This window comes from Protopterus annectens, chromosome 12.part0, assembly GCF_019279795.1.
Source record: "Protopterus annectens isolate FY-2018-M chromosome 12.part0, PAN1.0, whole genome shotgun sequence".
Lineage (NCBI taxonomy): Eukaryota > Metazoa > Chordata > Ceratodontiformes > Protopteridae > Protopterus > Protopterus annectens.
This window is the reverse complement of record NC_056746.1, coordinates 860,367,992-860,391,235: the sequence shown is the minus strand read 5'-3', so window position 1 is coordinate 860,391,235 and position 23,244 is coordinate 860,367,992. Positions and strand designations below refer to the sequence as shown.

The 23,244-nt window shown below is 38.2% G+C and overlaps 1 protein-coding gene across 1 annotated transcript in view; it reads right to left on the bottom strand.

The window, feature by feature from the left end:
* Positions 1-16,134: 16,134 nt before the first annotated feature.
* Positions 16,135-23,244, bottom strand: part of LOC122816842 (DEP domain-containing mTOR-interacting protein-like) — a 699,106-nt gene continuing 691,996 nt past the window's right edge. The window contains exon 9 of the mRNA XM_044089901.1: positions 16,135-17,022. Within this exon, the coding sequence (XP_043945836.1) occupies positions 16,897-17,022 (126 nt within the window). The 3' untranslated portion in view covers positions 16,135-16,896. The remainder of the gene's footprint in view (positions 17,023-23,244) is intronic.

Sequence of the window (23,244 nt, the reverse complement as noted above, 5' to 3'; positions counted from 1 at the left end):
CATAATGCTTAAGTGTAACAATGCAGTCTAGATTAAACAGATCTGAATCTAGTCTATGGTATGTACTAGCTACTTAAGGCATCAGAACAGCTTTTTTAAAAGTGCAGAAAAAAATCTGAAAAATGAGGCAGCAAAATGATAAAATACAGTCAGCAAAGTGTAAAGAAAACCCAAAAAGTACTGTACATATTTTTTCGATTTTAGCAATGTATGCTTTAGGCCTCAGAAGAATCTCTCTAGACCTCTGGCAAAAGTCACCAAATGTTGAGCAGTTCCAGTTAGATGACCTGCAGTGGTGCTGCCCTCTGCACAAACTAGCAGCTCTTTGAGCAGCTGTGAACAGTGGGAGACTATGTAGATAAAAACACAGTAAACTTTAAACCAGCAGTTTTCCACTTGGATATATTGAATTCAACTCTGTTCCTACCAGACTGCAAAAGAGCCCTCTTAATGTAAAACAAACTAGTTTTGAGCTCAAGTGCAGTGACAAATGCCTTACAGAATTCTGCATTATCAGGAATCCTTGGAAATAAGTTCACTAACCCAGAGAAATGTTCAATGAAATACAGAAAGAAGTGTACAATGTAAGCGAATATTTTGGCAGACTCAGGAGAACTTTAGCAAACTCAGAACAGCTTTTGCAGTACCAGATGAGGTTAGGGAATATTAGAATACTGTTAAAACAACCCAGTAGTAGTGCAGTAACAAACAGATGGTGTTTATTTAACAAGTGCTGGCTGAAAAGCAGTGATAAATTAACAAAATCAATAAATGCAGCAAAGAAGCATTAAATAGTACTGAGGCAGTTAGAGCAACTGCAAGCAACTGCAAAAAAAAAAAAAAAAACTTTTATCAGCTTTGCAGATCCAGATGGTTTTAGAAGCAATCCAAATCTTGTAGTCACAGGTGTCGAAGCCAGGTACAGGGAAGCTCTGAATAAATGAGTTATGCTTGCAAGATATATTACACCAGGGAAGTGCTAGCACCAGCAGTAGTTAAAAAGATAATGAACATTGCAATAATGTATTGAGGTCCTTTAAGACCTCAATGACATTTCCAATTTACTTAGCTCAGATCACAGAGGTTCTTCCACTTTTCAGCAAGTACTAACCTCTCTTTCCAACAGTTTGCCCAGAAAAGTTCCTTCTTATGTGGTGTTTTATAGGTTATTTAGATACTGACCTCAGAGGGAGGGCGTTATAATTTTATCTATGTTGCATCTCTGTTTGGCTAAGCAAGAGACTCATGGTTGGTGGGCTACTTGGAAGCAGGACAATGGAATTGGGCAGGCTACTGGTTAGTTATGGTAATTTGCAGTTATTCCATTGGGTCTCAGGTGGCCTGATGTAACATTTTTTTAATGCTGTTTCCTCCCATTAACTGATGACCATTGGCCCTCCCTTCCTTAGGAATTGTCTTGCAGGAAGCCATCAGGATTTTTGTTGTTAAGTCCATAATCCCACTCCAGGTGGCTGACATAAGCACCCACATCACTATAAATACATTCTGTGCTCTATCCTAGGGTGTGCATGCTCCCGTACACATCTACAAAGGTTATCATCACCAGCTTGGAATGCCAAGTCTAAATTCCCTATCCTGTACCATTGTTGATATGCAAGCGTCCACTAACACATCAGCAATTTGTCTGACTAGGATTACCATTTCTCTTCTCCAGGATGGTTGAACCAGAGTCAGCTGTTCAATTCCACCTTTTCCTGCCCAGCTCTTTCAACATCTGGTCAGACAATCAGTTCTATACCCAATGCTGAATATTCACTAACAATGATACTTAACTACATCTTTTCCCCTGTGAGTCACCCCAACATCTCATTTTCATGCAGATTTCCAGTAACCATTTGAAATGTCGAGACCCACTACAGTGAGTCCCAAAATATGGAGACTGAATTGCCAAAAGATAGGACTTACATGTACTAAGTCCGAGATGCCATTTCTTGGAATATTCCCTTTTCTTAGATGTATGGAAATCTCATAGTTGGTGTATATAAGGTCAGGGTGTGTGTGTGCATCCCCTCCCGCAAAAAGAAGTTTAAAGGAGAAGAGTGAGTTTTGAAATTCTCTCGTGTTTTTGGTATTTTTTGGCTTGTCGGCAATTAGCATTTTGAGCATCAACATTGCAGTAGGGAGCCAGTTTTCTAGGAAATGAATGTACTTTTCAGATTATTGTCATTACTTACTTTCTAATGGTCTAACCTAAACAAATCATAGTGTATCTAAATAGGTAAGTATGGCATTCAGGCATGTTATCCACCATAAAAAAAACTAAAAAAAATGGTCTATGTTTGGTCATCGAATGAAAAAAGCATTGAATGGCAAGTTGTATCAAACATGCTGTGTAAGATCACATTATGGTAAGGATCAGGAAATTTACCCTTTCCCCACTGTAGTGCGATCTCAGAGTTGGTATATATGAGGAGTTTCGCTGAATGGCATTTTCAATGTGATGCCATTCAGCAATTTTTCCATTTGATGACTGAACATGAACCCACAAAAATCAACTTAATCATGCCCCTCCTGTATCACCTGTAAAGGGCCATAATCAAGTGCCGCTGATTTAGAGTTTACTTTCCAAGAGACAGTGCATCCTTTCTCTCTATATCTTTTTATTCACAAATAAGGAGAAGGGTTTCAATACGTATTTCCTCATTTGAACAGCATACTCAACATTTTACCAAGATGATTTTCCAAACTTCTGCCTTAGTTGTTCATCGTCTCATTGTCATAATGTCTTTCCACATATTTGAGCACTCCAGGCTGAACCTCTGTCTGATATTTTGGTTGCTCAGTGTATTTATTTTGAGGGATAAGATAGCCAGTATGGATACCTGTCTGTCCCTAGGTTGTGAGTTTCTGTATGTTCTTTGTCTTGACTGCTTAAGCAGTCAGGATTTGAAAGATTGCTGAAAGTTAAAAAACTTTTGTCACATTAGCAGAAGCTGCTGTAAAACATAACCAGAGCAGATGCAGTACATAGCAAGTCTTGCATCTGCTAAGAACCAGCTCTTCCCTGAAATGAGCTTGTAATTACTGTTAGGTCCGGCCAGATTTGTCACTTCTTAGCTGTGACTCAGTGTCCTTACCTTATGAGTGACCAGGTATAAATTAACAACTTAGATGGTATTTCCTTTAGCCATCACATCACTTACTAATATTACATTGACATTTAAGCACAGAGGGATGTCGGAGAGCACAGCTATCAAGTAATGACATGCTGGGGGAACCTTGGGTTCTGCTACACATAGGGTACTTAAGTTGTTTATAGTAATCCCCACTGATGTGCTGAGATATAAATGAGAAGTGCTGGGTTGTAGCTTGTGATTTTAGGTCAGTAATTTTTTTTGTACAAAATACAATAACACACTGACAATATAGTCACTGATTTGAGAGTAGATGGGAAGAGATAATATTATCATTATTAATGTTAGTCTTAATTAGCCCAACCCTCCACCATGGTATATGACTGAATATTTGTAAGATGATCCAGCTTGAAAGAAAGGGTACTCTGTAGGAACTTTACCTCTCAACCTCTTAGAGCAAAAAATCTGGACAAAGCCTAAATGATGGGGGACAATTGAAAGGTATTTCAAGCATTAGGACAAAGTTGAAAACATCAATGGATGATGACTGACTAAGTTCTTTTAACTTATTTAAGCATATAGAATTTTTTTGCTTAACATTTTTCCATTCGACATTTACAGCTTCGCATAATGTCAAAACCTAGCATAAAATTGTTTTTTAACTAAGTGGGCTACTGGTTATTACAAGCAGTGTGTGAAAGTGTAAAGTATCAGAAACAAAAGTACACCAAGACTGTCTAGCATGTGCATTTGAGATATAGATAATTTGTCATTTCTTTTTCATATTTACATAAATATTTTCCTAATTGAGCAACCCATATATTCTTGACGAGCATAATGTGAAACGTCAAGGTAGAAAACACAAAAAAAATCACTATTACTGTTCACGTAAAAGGCATTACACATGAAATGTTGCTGGTAGCTTGATACTCAGTATACAGAAGTGCAGTCTTTCAGTATTTATGTGAATATTGCCAGAGCCAACTGGCGTACAAACCACTGCAGACCCTTAAGTGATATCACATGAAACATACGATGGTGGTGGTGATACGATGGTGGTGGTGAAAACTGACATTAACTGTTATACTGCACAGTGTACAGCTTGACAGATGTAGAGTGTTGCTGTATTATTAATTATGTAAATAGGCATCAATTTATATATTTCTGTACATATCTAAAAAACAAGCACCCAAAAAGGAACCGCTTGCAATCTTATGAAAGCTTAAGTTTGGTCAAACAAAGTCACTAATACTATATGTCTTGACTGAACAGTTTCCAAGACTTTAAAGATTTAATGTACTTTGTGAAAAGAGAAAATATGCCTGGATTTTTTCCATTGTACCCTATTAGAGTACAGACTATTACCATACTAAGAAGAGGTTGTTTTTTTTTTTTGTTGAACAGCATTGCTGTTTCTATGTTTTAATACCACATACTGTTTACAAGGTATTTATATTTGCTTGTCTTACGCTTTTTTAACTAGATTTATGAAGAAATGCACTGTATTACATGTAGGCTGCTAGAAGTGTGGCATTCTATAGTTGCTAGGTATGAATGAGATAAGGCACTATTCTGAAGCTGTTTCCTTAAAAGCTAAAATAAGGCATTTTAAAGTATATATTATATTAAAAAAATTATTTTTTTAGTTTTGATCCAGTTTGTATTGTCAAAGGAACAGATGAACATTTAAGGCCATCGTATAGTTTTTAAAATAATTTTCTGGAAAGTTCACTCATCCTTAACATCTGCCATCTTGGATTTCTTCTCATTTGCTCTTTTTTATGAAGGTCCTTCTTTAATCCATAATGTAACCTGTGTAGGCTGCACCCTCCAGATGATGAGATCATTCCAGCTCTTGTCACTATATGAAGAGGGATCATTCCTTCTAAAATCCTTCTTTCTGCATACGCACACAGGTACAGTGGGGATGAGGGGGTTGTACTTGTGGGGTAATGTATCAAAAGTCCTTGAGATGTCAATTGTGCAGAGGAACCCTCCCCTCCCAATTACCTTCCATGACAGTAAAGACAGTAGTCTTCTATTTTTTACTCCCTGCTCTTATTCACTTTACTGGTGAATCTGAAATCTTTAAGGCTGCTGTAAATCAGGAAGTGCAGAGTGGTACAGATGTAAGGCTGCTGTAAATCAGGAAGTGCAGAGTGGTATAGATGTAAGGCTATTGTAAACCAGGAAGTACAGAGTGGTATAGATGTAAGGCTGCTGTAAATCAGGAAGTGCAGAGTGGTACAGATGTAAGGCTGCTGTAAATCAGGAAGTGCAGAGTGGTATAGATGTAAGGCTATTGTAAACCAGGAAGTACAGAGTGGTATAGATGTAAGGCTACTGTAAATCAGGAAGTGCAGAGTGGTATAGATGTAAGGCTATTGTAAACCAGGAAGTGCAGAGTGGTACAGATGTAAGGCTACTATAAATCAAGAAGTGCAGAGTGGTACAGATGTAAGGCTGCTGTAAATCAGGAGGTGCAGAGTGGTATAGATGTAACGCTACTGTAAATCAGGAAGTGCAGAGTGGTATAGATGTAACGCTACTGTAAATCAGGAAGTGCAGAGTGGTATAGATGTAAGGCTATTGCAAACCAGGAAGTCCAGAGTGGTACAGATGTAAGGCTACTATAAATCAAGAAGTACAGAGTGGTACAGATGTAAGGCTGCTGTAAATCAGGAAGTGCAGAGTGGTATACATTTAAGGCTATTGTAAACCAGGAAGTACAGAGTGGTATAGATGTAAGGCTACTGTAAATCAGGAAGTGCAGAATGGTATAGATGTAAGGCTGCTGTAAATCAGGAAGTGCAGAGTGGTATAGATGTAAGGCTGCCATAAATCAGGAGGTGCAGAGTAGTATAGATGTAAGGGTGTTGTAAATCAGGAAGTGCAAAGTGGTATAGATGTAAGGCTGCCGTAAATCAGGAGGTGCAGAGTGGTATAGATGTAAGGCTGCTGTAAATCAGGAAGTGCAGAGTGGTATATATGTAAGGCTGCTGTAAATCAGGAAGTGCAGAGTGGTATAGATGTAAGGCTGCTGTAAATCAGAAAGTGCAGAGTGGTATAGATGTAAGGCTATTGTAAACCAGGAAGTCCAGAGTGGTATAGATGTAAGGCTACTATAAATCAGGAAGTGCAGAGTGGTATAGATGTAAGGCTGCTGTAAATCAGGAAGTGCAGAGTGGTATAGATGTAAGGCTATTGTAAACCAGGAAGTGCAGAGTGGTAAAGATGTAAGGCTACTGTAAATCAAGAAGTGCAGAGTGGTACAGATGTAAGGCTGCTGTAAATCAGGAAGTGCAGAGTGGTATAGATGTAAGACTATTGTAAACCAGGAAGTACAGAGTGGTATAGATGTAAGGCTACTGTAAATCAGGAAGTGCAGAGTGGTATAGATGTAAGACTATTGTAAACCAGGAAGTACAGAGTGGTATAGATGTAAGGCTACTGTAAATCAGGAAGTGCAGAGTGGTATGGATGTAAGGCTGCTATAAATCAGGAAGTGCAGAGTGGTACAGATTTAAGGCTATTGTAAACCAGGAAGTACAGAGTGGTATAGATTTAAGGCTACTGTAAATCTGGAAGTGCAGAGTGGTATAGATGTAAGGCTGCTGTAAATCAGGAAGTGCAGAGTGGTATAGATGTAAGGCTGCCATAAACCAGGAGGTGCAGAGTAGTATAGATGTAAGGCTGCTGTAAATCAGGAAGTAGAAAGTGGTTTAGATGTAAGGCTGCCATAAATCAGGAGGTGCAGAGTGGTATAGATGTAAGGCTGCTGTAAATCAGGAAGTGCAGAGTGGTATAGATGTAAGGCTGCTGTAAATCAGGAAGTGCAGAGTGGTATAGATGTAAGGCTACTGTAAATCAGGAAGTGCAGAGTGGTATAGCTGTAAGGCTGCTGTAAATCAGGAAGTACAGAGTGGTATAGATGTAAGGCTGCTGTAAATAAGGAGGTGCAGAGTGGTATAGATGTAACGCTACTGTAAATCAGGAAGTGCAGAGTGGTGCAGATGTAAGGCTATTGTAAACCAGGAAGTGCAGAGTGGTATAGATGTAAGGCTGCTGTAAATCAGGAAGTGCAGAGTGGTATAGATGTAAGGCTGCTGTAAATCAGGAAGTGCGGAGTGGTACACATACTTCATTTTTCTCCTCACTTTGAAGTTGTTTTGAGATGGTCCTTCAGTTTAACTTCATTACACAAACCATCTTGTTGGGAAGCTGCCCATGAATATGAGTTTATTATGTAGCTGGTTCATACTGTAGTTTAGGAAGAGTTTTTATGAATACTAGTTTTTATTTTTACTCAGTCCTAAACCAGCTACTATCTGAGATGCTGTTGGGCTTGGATTAATTCTACTCCTTCTCCTTCTACTCAAAATGCACTCATAGACAGTTATTTCCAGTACTGAAAAGTGTAACTGATATAAATAAAATCCTTCGGCATGAGTGTTACAATATTTGATCTGGAAGAAATTACTCCTAGAGAGTGTAAAATGCAGTCTGCAGAAGTATTTGGCAGGGTTCTGAGAACATTTTAAAATGCTGACTCTTTTGATGGGTGAAATAGAACCTGTTTGCCTCATTTTTCACATTTGTAGAGAAGAATGTTACTTTTTCCAGTTCTTTTGCTTGAAGTAAATGATTGTGTGGTTGCCGGTGCAGAATAAATACATTTGGGACCAAACCTACAGAGACTTTTGCAGTTTTGATAGCTGTGGTGCAATGCAACTTGAATTTTGTACTAGAGTCTGTGAAGCTTGAGCGCATTTGCATATTTTATGTTAGTGAACAACTACTACTCACCCTATGTGTCTCACATATTGGCTTGCCAGTGGCTTATTAGTGGCTACCTTTGTGACTGTGGTGTTCTAGTAACATACATTTGGAGTGGTATACACTGTGGGGTGATAGGGAGTGACTGATACTTGAGGATCATCAGCATGCAAGTGGAGGCTAGCACACTACTGAAGAGCCATGGACTAGAGGATATGGGCTTGATGCTGCCTAGCAAATGGTAGCCTTCTGTGGTGTACGTGCAGCAGTACTCACACATATATATGGAGAGGACATGGCATGCCTTTGGCAGTGATGTCGGTGATCATTGTCAGCCACCTAGGGAAGGAGTTAGGGCTCATTAGAAATGTCTTGATTGGCTATGCTCATAATGGTTTTCCTAGAGAGAGATGGTTGTGACAGGCCAGAAGAAGTTGCAGCAGGAGGACCTAAAGCAGGGAAACGATTAATGGCAATATTGTATCTCCTACTGGGCTGCTAATTCTGACAGCTGTGTGTGGGGAGGTTAGCTGTGGGAAGGCTGATGGTCCAGGCATGGCCATGGCACAAGCAGACTTTATACCTCCCTAGATGAAAGCTCCCACCAGTTGGCTCTTACCTGAGTCAATGGCCGTAACGTCTGTAATGTTGGAGGGAAACTGATGGTTATCAGGTAGACAGACATAGAGCATATTTTATATATATATATATATATATATATATATATATATATATATATATATATATATAAAGATGGTATTTTCTTGGCATGCTTTGTACATTTTGAGATGAGATTATTTCAGGCAATACGCACCTTACTGTCTATACTCATATCATTACTTAGTACACTGCCACCCATTTTAATAATTTATCTACTTATGTATTCAGCACAGTTATGTGATCTGCCACGTTTTTTAGACATAATTAATTTTGCTGCCTAGTTTGTGATCATATTAATGTTTAATAGGGTGGTTCAATTTAATAATGAATTTTACACACATATTCCACACAGTGATAATTAATTTTGCTAGGGACAGTTGTACAATGTAGTACACGGCATTTAATCAGTTATACTTTATGTATCTTTATGTATCTTCTCCCTTTGGGCCCAGGACATGGTTAAAAAAGCTCATTGGCCACTTCACTTAGTTTTGCTAAACAGACAAATGACAGTAGAATCCTAATGATTCAGAACCAACTTCACCAGTGTTTATACCATGATAAACTGTGGCAGTGTGCAGTTAATGGGGAGAGAGAGGTGAGAAATGCCCTCTAAATGAAAAATGATCCCCCGTCATACAAACCCTCATAATATGTACTATAACAAGAGAACCAACCTTTAACGGGTGGTGACAAAAGCAACACATTTCCTCTTAAGCGAGTGCAACACTTCTAGTTCAGTGTATTTTCCTTCTTACAAAATGACCTGTTTACTGCCACGTGTAAATAAAATGTAACTTAACTGTGTTTCTCCATTACTGGGATTTCTAAGTTATTCAGCTACATCAGTGCACAAAATGCTGGGTCCAGATTAGCTCTCATTATTATCTTTATTATCCCCTGTAATTTAATATTTTGATCCAAGAAAAGCCCGTACAGCAAGGTGTTTGAAGCCTTCATTCTTGTCTCAGTAGAATCATAAAGCTATCACAAAGTTACTGAGTGACTGGTGTTCTCTTCTTAGTTACTTATTTCTAAACTAGGTGCATTAATGGCTCTTTCTCAGATCCATCCCCAAAATGACCCGGGCCACAAGGGCGAGGGTAAATACTTTACATGTCTCCGATTTAATACAGCATGTTTTTTGGGGGAAACTAGATTACTCTGAGAAAAACAATACAGACATAGACAGAACATACAAACTCCATACAGAAAGTGACTAGAGATCAGTAACGAATGCCAAACACTGAAACTGCGAGGTGAAGACCTCTGATCTGCTGTGTAACACTGAACTGTCATGTGAAATTTCCTGCTTTCCTTCTCAGTAGGACCATAATGTTATTGAATCTTAGAGGATTCACAGCACTTTTAACTATGTAGTGCTAAGCAGCATCTGCTATTATACAGCTATCAATCATGACAAAGGCCCAAAACAATACACAGACCTTCTTAGAAATTTGCTAGAATAACACATTTCACATTAGCATGAATTTGCTGAAGAATATGAAATGTGAAGCTCAAATGCCTGTCATTAATGACAAATACTCAACAATTTGCCAGAAAGAAAACCATAAACTTTGCAAGAAACAGACCAGAATATGAGGTAACATCAGTGATATTCTGCAAAATCAGGGTCAGCTGAGAAATATGGGTTGGAATATCAAAAAATATGATACCAACGAAAGTAAGAGATGAAAATTAATGCCTCGGCGGAGGGCCTAAACACCCCTGGAAGGGCATTAATTATACATTAACACACACCCTGGAGGGCATTATTGTACTTAGAGAATAGCCTCTCTGTAAAATTGTGTGTTTTACTTACTTATTTTTTTAAGTACTATATTATTTTTTTGTACATTTTTGATGTAAAATAGTTCCTCCGCCTAATATTTTAAACTATCTGTGGTACATGTTAATGGTGTTAGAGGAAGCATTTTACATCAAAAATATTTAAGAAAATAGTGTAGTACTTAAAAAAAGAAATAAGTAAGTAAAACAGAACAATTTTACAGACAGCCCATTATCTCTGTCATACACAGCCACTTCTACTTTCATACATGCATTCGCTCAGACAAGATTACTCTCACTCTCTCTCTCTCACACACACACTCACACACACACACACACACACACACACACACACACACACACACACACACACACACACACACAGTCACTTCTGCTTTCATACATGCATTCACTCACACATAATTGCTCTGTCTCTCTCAATCTCTCTCACACACACACGCATACAGTCACTCCTGCTTTCATAAATGCATCCACTCACCCAAGACTGCTCTCTCACTCGCTATCTATCTCTCTCTCGCACACATTCTCCTCTGCTTTCATACACCCATTCACTCACACGTGCAGACAGAAAAATAAACACACACATACACTTCTTTCTGTTTTTTTTTTTTTTTTTTTTTTTTTTTACACTTGCTAAACAGCAAAAGCTCTGTAATGGAGAACCATTAGTTTTTTAGCAGACTGATATGCAGCTTGATATCCTGCCACAAAGCAGCGGACTCGTTTTTTACCGGGCATTACTTATACATTAATACCCTGCTGGAGAACGTTTCTTCTCCAATCAGGGTGCTGATGTACAATTTGCCCATTCTCTAAAGGAAATTTAATTCAACTGTTAGGAAGAAGACAGCTTAGTGGAGCTTCTTTAAAATGTGACAAAGATCTCAAACCAGTTGGGGTCAGTAAAAAAAAAAAGTGTTAATAATAGTATTCATTGGCTGGGAAGCAATAGTGTACACTTCCTAAGGTATCAATTCCAGTTTATTGATGTGGTGTAAAAATGCTCAGCAAAGGCAGTAGCTTATGTGTACACATGCACTGCACTAATCACAACATTTTTTGTCACTGACCGAAAAGTGGCTGTAGTTGTCTTCTACAATAACACTGTCCTGCTTCTATTAGCTGCTCAGGAAGTTTGTAGTTTCATGTTAGCAGTATAAGGGACAAATACAAAAATAACAGACACAACCAACTGCACATTAGCATACACTAACACAATACAAAGGGTGGCAAAACATATGTTTGAATAGAGTACAAAACATGCGCAGCCATTTTCACAGTTTGTGGCAAGAATACCATTGATTTATTTATCAAAATTATTTTTCAGTATGTCCTAACATTGAGAAACCAGCAATGCAGTTTTGATTTTGAATATCCAATATTTTAACAAAACAAAGATAAAGATGATTACGGAAGAATATGGTTCCCCTGCCGAAGAATAAAATTCAATTTGACATAAGTTACTGCAATAGTAACTAATAACATTTCCTTGGTACTTTCTAATGACAGACTTTGCTTCTTCAAAAACAAGATATATTTTATAGTTTTTGATAATCTACATGCAGCAAATGAAGAAACATCACTTTTTACAGACTAAGAAAAACTAATCAGTCAGTAAAGGGTGATATCCTCTTTGTCTTCACTGCACCCTTTTCATCTGGCTGAGTATTTGCCTCCACTCCCTGCTTAGGTTGAGAAGTCATGATCTTTGGTGCTGTCAAAACATTAACTTCAAAGTAAGTTGTTCATTTTATGAAGGTGTGAGACAAACCAGAATAATAAGTGTTAGCTTTTTTTTTGTTTAATCATGCAATAACCAGGTAGATTGCAATAGATAAAAACCTCCAGTCTGTCTGCTTAGCACTCATATTCAAAGTCACACAGTCTCCAAATGGAAAGTAGGGGCCTTAAACTCTGTCTTACAGGATGAAACTCATTCATACCTCTTAACCTCCAGAGCAGCAGTTCTGAACAATGCCAAAAACATTGTGATAAAGGCTCAAAATAGGGACAGTTTTTTTTAAATTACTCTTACAAACTTTGAAAGTTGATAGAATAACAGGTTTTGTATTATCATGCATTTTTCTGAAGGATATGAAGTCTGAAACACAAATGTCTGTCATTATTTAATAACTTCAATCAAATTATTTGCTACAAAATGACTAATCTTATGAGGAAAAGACTAAAAATATGAAGCAAAAATCTGGAAATTATGCAAACATATGGAGAGTTGAAAGGTATGAATTAATTAACAATTTATGGCCATAACTTCTTCATATCTGACCGCACGGTGAGTTGGTAAGTATTGCTACACTGCATTCATAATTGTCTCATCCCCCAAAGCATGTACATATGCTATACAGACACATGAATGGCATTCTCTTACTACATTTATGGGTTACCCTTAGGTAAAGACATTGTGATTGCACTAGGCCCACACCCCGAAATAATTCTCTGACATTAAGGAACACTCTTTTTCTTTTGTGGTGCTTCAGTAATGAAATGTTGACTGCAATGCACACCGGTCAATGCTAAACAGTAAGAACATTTTAGGGAGGGGACTGTCTTTGCAGTAGCATTAAACACAAGTATTAAAAAGCTCAATGTGATGAAGAATTAGTCATGTGACAGTACAATAACTAGGAATGGACATGGATGACACAGGTAGTAAGGTCAATGAAGTGACAAGTATAGGCATATCTACAATTCACAGACCCTTCAGGTTAATACTAACCTCTACACTTTTCCTCTGTCACGCTAAGCTTTGATTTTTCAAATTAGTGTCTTTTCTAACAAAATGAGAAAACTGTTTAGTTTTCAAGAAGGCATGGAGCTGGCAGCAGTAAATTAATCTTTAAAAACTGTTTTAATGTGAGCGCTTTCGGCTCGGACCTTTCCAAGCCTTCTTCAGACAAAACAGTGAACATAATTAAACAGTCATTTAAATACCCATGTCAATTAAAACATTAATTAATATTTAAAGCAGAATGCTTGAAAATCTGCCTACATTTGACTTAATCTAAGGCATATAAACAATACAATAGAGAACGAGTAAACTCTAAATATAAATATAAATATAAATATAAATATAATCTACTCAATATACTTAGTGGGATTACTTCTAAAAAGTGAGAAATAGTAAGCATTATATTACTTATGAAATTTCCAATGAACTCTACATTTAAAAATACTACATTAAAAACTTATAATAAACTATATGTAAGAAAATCTTCTATTCAGAGACAGTAAATTCAATACACATTTAATCGAAAGTGCCTCATTTAAACCTGGAAACACTTGGGCATTGGTGAGAATTTGCCATTTAAGCTCATCTATCTCTAACTTTAACTGCCAAGGGCCACCTCTAATATCACATGTTCTTTTTTGCAAAATGATGAATTTAAAAAAATGTGCTGGATTAAATACAATGTGCTTAGCTAGAGCATTGTTCAAATCTTTGTTATTAATAGCATAACAATGCTCATATATTCTTTGCTTAAATTTACGCTCCGTTTTACTAATATAAAACGCTTCGCAGGTTTGGCATATAGCTGCGTAGGTTACTGCCTTGGTCTCACAATTAAATCTAGAATTAAGATGGTAAGTGAAACCATTAATTACACAACTGTTAGCCACTAAAATGTTTTTACATTGAGCGCAACAACCACATTTAAACATACCTTTTATTCTAGAATGTGTGTAACAAATATCATTCTTTTTTTCTAATATATTTTTGAGGTTTAAACCATGTTTATAAGTTACTTTGGGTTTGTTACCTAACACTTTAAAAAGTGCTTCATTACTATTAATAATAGCCCAATTTTTGTATAATATATTCCTTATCAAATCAAAATCTGTAGAAAAAGTGTGCAAAAAACTAATATGATATGACTCTTTAATTGGATCAGCAGAAGAATTGATGTTAAACTCACAATTAAAATTAATGTCTGCTGAAACTTGATTCAAATTATGTTCTACCTGTTGACGAGAACTTAATAGTGGAAGAAAGAAACCACTAGCTCTTTTATGTTGTATTTCAAATCTCAAAGATGAAATCATATGATATGGATAGCCCCTATTCAAAAGCATCTTTTCTAGTAAATTACATTCTTGTTCAAAATATATATCGTCGGAGACCATTCTTGCTGCTCTCACCATCTGGCCTTTAATTACGGCTCGTTTTTGATGGTGAGGATGGCAGCTAGTATAATGTAAAAAGATGTTAGAATAAGCGGGCTTCCTATATATTTTACTTTTAAAGCAGTGGGTGAGTTCATCTTTCTCCAGCCTTATATCAAGAAAGCTTATAGAATCAGTGCTAGTGACATAAGTAAAGTCCAAAAATGAAGTTGTACTAGATATATTATTGATAAAGTCAGGGATTTTACTGTGGTCACCCACCCATAAGCAAAACATGTCGTCTTGGTACCTGGTGTACCAATAGACATTTTGCTGAAATAATGGGTCACGAATGAGGAATGAATGCTCCCACAAAGCCATAACCATGTGGTGGGAGCTTTGCTAATACGGTTATGGCTTTGTGGGAGCATTCATTCCTCTTTTTTCCTCATTTTTTACTAGAAAAGATGCTTTTGAATAGGGGCTATCCATATCATATGATTTCATCTTTGAGATTTGAAATACAACATAAAAGAGCTAGTGGTTTCTTTCTTCCACTATTAAGTTCTCGTCAACAGGTAGAACATAATTTGAATCAAGTTTCAGCAGACATTAATTTTAATTGTGAGTTTAACATCAATTCTTCTGCTGATCCAATTAAAGAGTCATATCATATTAGTTTTTTGCACACTTTTTCTACAGATTTTGATTTGATAAGGAATATATTATACAAAAATTGGGCTATTATTAATAGTAATGAAGCACTTTTTAAAGTGTTAGGTAACAAACCCAAAGTAACTTATAAACGTGGTTTAAACCTCAAAAATATATTAGAAAAAAAGAATGATATTTGTTACACACATTCTAGAATAAAAGGTATGTTTAAATGTGGTTGTTGCGCTCAATTTAAAAACATTTTAGTGGCTAACAGTTGTGTAATTAATGGTTTCACTTACCATCTTAATTCTAGATTTAATTGTGAGACCAAGGCAGTAACCTACGCAGCTATATGCCAAACCTGCGAAGCGTTTTATATTAGTAAAATGGAGCGTAAATTTAAGCAAAGAATATATGAGCATTGTTATGCTATTAATAACAAAGATTTGAACAATGCTCTAGCTAAGCACATTGTATTTAATCCAACACATTTTTTTAAATTCATCATTTTGCAAAAAAGAACGTGATATTAGAGGTGGCCCTTGGCAGTTAAAGTTAGAGATAGATGAGCTTAAATGGCAAATTCTCACCAATGCCCAAGTGTTTCCAGGTTTAAATGAGGCACTTTCGATTAAATGTGTATTGAATTTACTGTCTCTGAACAGATAACTTTCTTACATATAGTTTATTATAACTTTTTAATGTAGTATTTTTAAATTTAGAGTTCATTGGAAATTTTATAAGTAATATAATGCTTACTATTTCTCACTTTTTAGAAGTAACCCCACTAAGTATATTGAGTAGATTATATTTATATTTATATTTATATTTAGAGTTTACTCGTTCTCTATTGTACTGTTTATATGCCTTAGATTAAGTCAAATGTAGACTGATTTTTAAGCATTCTGCTTTAAATATTAATTAATGTTTTAATTGACATGGGTATTTAAATGACTGTTTAATTATGTTCACTGTTTTGTCTGAAGAAGGCTTGGAAAGGTCCGAGCCGAAAGCGCTCACATTAAAACAGTTTTTAAAGATTCATTTACTGCTGCCAGCTCCATTGTTTCCAACTTTAACAGTTTGCTTGTGTCTGAAAGTTTTTCTTGTTTTCAAGAAGGCATCACAATATATTTTACTCAGGACAGTTTCCTTTGTTTTAGGTTAGTTGCTGATTCACTGTGCAGTTGAAAATTTAATGCATTATGAAATGAAATTTCAATGGAAAAAATACCTTGTAGTACCAGCTACAGTTAATAAAATGTCAGCATTTCAACCACATGGACATTTCTGTATATACTGTCTGTTGAATACATTGATTTTTCTTTCAGCTTATTCTGAAGATTGTACAACTTGTCAGGTCTGCTATACAATACCATTTGAAGCCTAATGTCCTGTCCATCTTTTTTCCACTTAGGAAAAAAAGAATAGAGTAGTTTCATAAATATTCACACATTGCTTGAACAGCAGTCAAACATGAAGGACTTCAAGAACACTCTACCCCAAGACTTTGTTGTGCTTCTCTTTTATGACCAGTGATATCAGTCCTGTGTAAAGACCTAGAAAAATAGAAGCTCTAGTATCAATATCACTTGGGCATCCACTCAAGCAGTATACTTTATAAATATTTTAAGTGTTGTTAAAGTGAATGTGCCAAGTAACAACTGTTGTCCTGCACAGAGTAACTCAAAATGACTAGCATTTGGATGTGGCAAGCGAGGACAGGCTCTCAGTCTTATGAACAGTCCAGATTTTCCAGAAATCCAGAAGTCTCTCCATGTTACTCAACTGCTTCCATCACTTCCATGACCAATGTTCGAGGTCCGGCCACAATGAGGTTACTAACAGTCTGATAGTCAAGGTGTATAACATGCATCCCATTTACAGATAGGATGAAGTGACGGACCTGCAGTGTGAGAAATATGTAGAGGCAAAACAACAAAAAACACATTAGTCTTTCAAGGTAGAACTCTGATGCAATATATATATATATATATATATATATATATATATATATATATATATATATATATATAAATAAACAGACAGTACACACCAGAACAACCACACTCTGAGGAAAATTCTCTTCTGTAAATTTTTAGAATTTAGCATGTACCAAGTAATTTTTTCAGATGTACTTAAATTGTGAGCATTAATTCGAATGTGCACTTATAAAGATTAGATCCCGGAATGCTGTACGGTTTTATTCCACAAACAGATGTTCATGAATAATTTTTGAACCTGCAAATCTTTGTAAAATCACTTTGTAAAATCAAGGAAGTTTAGGTTAAGGCTCCTTGTTTTGCAATGAGTAGATATAATCTTATTAAGCAGATGTCCCACTTCAAAAATCTCAAAAAAAAAAAAAATCAACACAACTGTGCAAATGTGGGAAATACTGCTAATTATTTTGGTGACAAGTATGTATGTTTTGTACATGTGCTCTCTGTACCTCATGCAGCTCAACCTAAAAGAGTACAGATGTACAGATGTTGCATTCTGGAGAGACTTATGCCTGGTATTAAGATCTATTTTTCATCAACTTCCATCATCCATTTTTCCTCACCTTCCAACATACCACACAACCTTAAATGGCACTTTCTTGCCTTGTCTGTTACTTCAAGTTAAACGATTCCCCATCAGCTCCAGCTGCTTTACTGTCTCAGCTGTCTTATCACAGTCACACATTTGCTTTTAGGCTGATTCACTGACTTCCCACTTGTCATGCAAATATTCCAGTTCATCAGTCATGGCCGCTCCTGTACATATGGGTTCATAGGTTCATAGGTGTGTACTAGGCTAATGGCCCTGGATCCTTTACAAGCCTAGCCCATAGAAGTGCCCTGGCATTGTGCTGCCTGACGTTAGTTCCCAGTGCCTCTATCAAGTAGAGCCACTGGAGTGATCCCGGGGTGAACTTTCTATTTCCTATCCACTCATCAAGATTTCTCTTGAAGAGGCCCAGTGAGGTGCTCTGCTTGACATGTATGGGAAATCTATTCCAGAGCATGGGCAGTCTCTGGGTTATGAATCTGTCCCCCCAGCATGTTCTGTTGATTGTGGTAATGAGGTTGAGGTCTCTGGAGCGTGTGGTGTGGAGGGATTGGGATTTCTTTAGATGTAGCATTTCTAACAGAGCTGGGTCAGACATGGCTTTGTAAGTCAAGCAGGGATCGCCTCTTAGTAGACAATACCATACAGGACATGTGTTTAACACCCAGGATCCTCTTTGTGAGGTACTTTTGTGGCCTTTCCAGCTGTTGCATGTGTCTAGTGAGGTACATGCCAAATGGGGCATTATGCTCAATGATTGGCCTAATGAGGGAAGAGTAGAGATAGATGATGACCTTTTTCTTCCTGGATGCAAAACCCTTAGTAATGAGATGTGCCACATAGAAGGACTTTCTGACCACAGTGACAATGTGGTGGTCAAAGGAGAGGTTGCTGTCAGCCTGTGTTCAGTGTTTAGTGGGCTCCCATTGATGTGGTAATTAGTGGGAACTGAGTTTTTCCCAAAGGGGATGATGATGCATTTTTTGGCATTAAGCTTAAGGCCATGGTTTTGACACCAGTCATTGGTCTCAGTGAGGCCTTTCTGTAGGATGTTTATATCACTTGGGGAGGTAATAATAGCTCCCAGCTTGCCGTCATCTGTGAACCTGGTCAGCCAGAGTCAATCTGTGTTGGCCTGGACTTCTGAGAAGTAGATGCCAAACAGGACAGATCCTGTGGGACTCCACTCGTGACTGGTCAGCAGTCTGACTTGGAGTCCACTACTTTCACACTGTGGGTTCTGTGAGCCAATTTGCATCCAACCAAGTAATATAGGGGTTGATGCCTAGTTTGGTGAGTTTATCAATAATTCCTGAGTGGGGAATGGTATCATTTGGCTTGGCCAGATCATGGTAGGCTATATGAACTGCCTTGCCCTCATCCACAGCTCTGGTGACTGACTCAAAGATGTCAACCAGGTTGAGCAGGCATGATCTACCTTTCACAAAACCAAACTGAGTAGGATCTAGAGTTTGGAGATTCCCTATATCCTTGTTAATTAGGTCCATGATGATGTGCTCCATAGCTTTACATATCAGACTCATCAGGCTAATGGGGTGATAATTTCCGGGATCTGTATTCGCTCCCCCTTTACGGAGAGGGATGACTGTAGCAGTGTGCCATTCGGTAGGGACAAAGCCTGAGGTGAGCCTGTGATTGAACAGAGCACGCAAACATGGTGCCAGTTCACGTTGTAGTTCATGTAGAACACATCCAGGGATATTGTCGGGTCCCATGGAAGCTGTATTCCTGGCCTTGGACAATGCAGCTCTGACCTGTGTTGCAGTAATGCTGGGTGCCTGGCATTCCTCTGGTATTGTGATTGGTCCTTGGGGGGGAGGAGTAAAGTTGGCACTGAATCTGTCGGCCAGTATGTTGGCTATAGGAGGTACCATTGTGCAGTAACTCAGAACAAACCTAGGTATTGCCACGGAGATTCTTCATATAACTATAGAAGGCTTTGTGGTTGTTTTTAGTGTCTGCCACAAATCTGCCTTCATAGCTGGCTTTAGAGGTTTTGATGAGGGATCTCAACTTTTTGTTGAGGCTAATAAGGGAGTTTTTCCAGTCTTGGGACTTCATCTTTTTCTGCAACAGTTTCTTCCTTCTGTTGTAGAGTTTATTAATGGCAGGGGACACCAGATTGGCTTCCTTTTTTTTGGAGGAGAATGTCTTGGTTCTGTTGGGTATGGCTAGTTCCATGCATTTATGTACACATTTGTACAGTGCATTGGTGTATGATTTGGTGGTCATACATCTATTTTCCATTGACATCGGTGCCGTGAAGTTAGCCACCTCTGTTTTTAGGAGCCCAAAGTCATCTCAGGAGAAGTTTTTCATGGTGGTTTCCTTTGTGGAGGGGTGTGGGTGAGATGTGGATTTCCATGGTGATTAGTTTGTGGTCGGATCTAACCAGGGAGGAATTGACTATTGGCATGGAGTAACGGTTGCCCATGTTAGTAATAACCAGGCCAAGGATGTTGCTTCCTCTACTGGGGGTAAGAATGAGCTGGTCCAAGGCATTGGAATTGATGAATTCCAGGAAGCGTTGAGCCAGTTTGTTGGTGCATGAGTAGTTTTCCCAGTTGATGGAGGAGTAGTTGAAGTCACCTAGTATGAGAGTGTTGGGTTGGCCCCTAATAGTTTCCAGGCTGCTTAGGAACGTGGAGTGAGAGTCTTGGGAACATGGTTGGGGACCTGTAGCAGGCTATGACATGAATCACCGTCTTACCCAATGTTAGTTATACCTGAAGTATCTCAGATGCGTTATGCTGGGCTACTAGTCTGGAGGTATGCATATCCTTTATGAATATGGAGACACCACCACCTTTGGAGCTTCGGTCCATGTTCTGGGGCAAAAAGGTGTGGAATGAGTTACAGCCTGGTAGTACAGGGGTGCTTTCTGCTGCTTTAAGGCAGGTCTTCGTTACAGCACAAATGTCGATGTTCTCCATTTTGTGGAGTGCTTTGAGTAAGTGCACCTCAAGATTTAGACTTCTAGCAATGAGCAGCATGAGCCTCAGATTGCATTTATTTATAGCTGTTATGGTGGTAATTTGGTCTTTGGAACATCGCTTAAAAAAGACACTATAGGGGTGGCAAGAGCCTTAGCCAGTATCCGGAAATCCAGGGGTGACAGATGCAGGCCATCTCTGGCAAAGCATCAAGGTCTGTAAATTATGTCATCCCAAGCAGACAGATACTGGGTCCCCTTAGAATGACACCAGAAACTTTGCCAGTTGTTGAAGTCATTCATTTTTTGCTTGTACTGCGGTATCATTCTGGGTGACAGTAGGATGCTGCTCAGGACTGGGATCATACCTGCCTAGGCCACATAATCCAAGAGCTCCTCCATGTCTCTTCTCATGTAATCCAGGGAGGTGTATCTCAGGTCATTCACACCCACATGGACAGTGACAGAGTTATTCTTGTAGTTGTTGTGGAGTGACCTGAGTGCGTGTGTTATGTGTCGGACTCTGGCACCTGATAGACAGCTGACTGTTACCTTTTCCTTATTCAACCTAGTGAGTGGGGCATCTGTGTGCCTCACTATCGAGTCACCTATGATTAGTGTTTTGGGCAAGCTGTTTTGCCTTAGGGGCTTAGGTTGAGGTGCCCACTGTGTAATTGAGCTGTGTGTCTTGTGGTTTGTGCTCTGTTGTGGTGGTTGAGTGCATTTCTGCCTTGGAGGTCTCTTTCTATTGAGATCCTTCGTGAAGGTGGGTGTGTCATTTGTGTTTTTATGTGAGAGCTGTGATGGTGGGTTGTTCAGTTGGGCTATGTGTGGCATGTGGTGTGGTGCTGGTGTTGACCTTCTCCTCTTGACCAGCTATTCCAGTCTTGGCTTGACAGTGCATGGCTTCCAATTTGGATATATAAGTGCATCTCTGACAAGTCTGAGTGTTGGGAAGTAAGAGGAGAGGGTCGTCTGTGTACATGAGGCAGTTGCTACACTGCCTCAGAATGCCCAAGTTCACCAGGTTAATAGGAGAAAGCACAGGGAACTGACCTTTAGACATGCCAGGAGGGATGGTTATTATTACTAAGTACTGGAGCTGTTTCCTTATATTTTCCTTTTACAGGAAAAATGTTACTCATGGTGTCTGAATCTGTACAGAGCACTGCCAAGCACTTGAGGGGAAACCAAAACGGAGACCCTGAAAATTTAAGGATGAAGTATTTAGGCAGATATTCTGAAGTTAGAAAGAAATCAAGCAGTACTTACTGAAAAATAAAGAATTAGCTTGTCAAGAATGATGAAAAGAGGGGAGTCGCATGAATGGCTACTACCTGGCTACTACTAATGCTGGTCTCACCACAGCTTCACTCTGTTGGGATACAATCCTCATTTGCTTCTTCTCTCACCAGAAGCAAAATGTTAGCACCAATCCCAAGAAGACAAGCAGGCCACGGCCTGTTCGGTGATCCACAGTCTTGTCCCAGATGATGCAAGGGTCTGCAGGCTTCTAGCCTTTTTCTGGAAGATGCCTTGAATAGTAACCAGACCAATCAGGTACGTTAAGTGTAGACACTCACTCTCCAACCAGAAAGAGTCAGGAATCAATGCACTCTGCTCCTACTCTCACCAGGATCAGAATATAAACACAGATTCCAAGCTGTCACCTATAAAGCAGTTATTAAGCTTTCTGGTGATCAGCAGTCTCCAGGAAATAATGTAACTGCACTCCTCTCAGCAGGAGAAAACAGAAGCACTAATCCCAAGATGACTACTGAGAGGCAGAATGTGGGCTGTCCAATAACTGGTGGTCTTGCAATAGATGCTTAAAGGTAAGATGAAAAAAAATGGTTTATCCTAAACACTGCAGTATACACTAGAGGAGTTAGATGTGAAAGTAGGTAACTTAAGTTTTACCTAACTAAAAAGTAAGTTTTAGTGAAGAGTCGCTATTTTTAAAACAGCAAGATAGATTGAAAGGGGGCGGTCACTTTTGTATTCTGGTACTATGGAATACATATATGAGGTATGCTAACAATCCAGTTAAATTTAACAACTCAATCTGCATGGCTTTCAATCTGTCACTGCAACAACATACAAAAACAAACATATGAAAATGCCAAATATTCTGGTTTGTTATGCAACTGTAGTGTTATATGTGGGTGTAATGGAGTTATGATATACTATTGCTTATGATCACTATTAGAGGAACACAGGAATTGTTTTGAAACTGAACATTTTAATTTTGATGAGAAAATACAATCCTGTAAATGGCTACATTAAACAATCCATGCAAACATGAATTAATAAAATTAATCTAATTAATATTTGTCTCAATTATGTCTATGTATGGCAACAGGACATTTAGAACTCCAGCTTTAGGCATAGAAAGTTAACTATTTGTGAAGTTACTACATAAATTCCAGTTTTATAACTAAGAGTTTATAGGCACTGTCATTTGATTACTTCTGTTTTATAGATGTTAAAACTTGTATGGAAATAGTTCTCAGTTTATTGACTAGCTTGCAATAATAAGGCCATTTTCATTGCAAGACAACAAACACACTGCTACCTCTGTTTTTCAGTGCTCAAGTCATGGTTCTTGTTACTGGGTTTCCC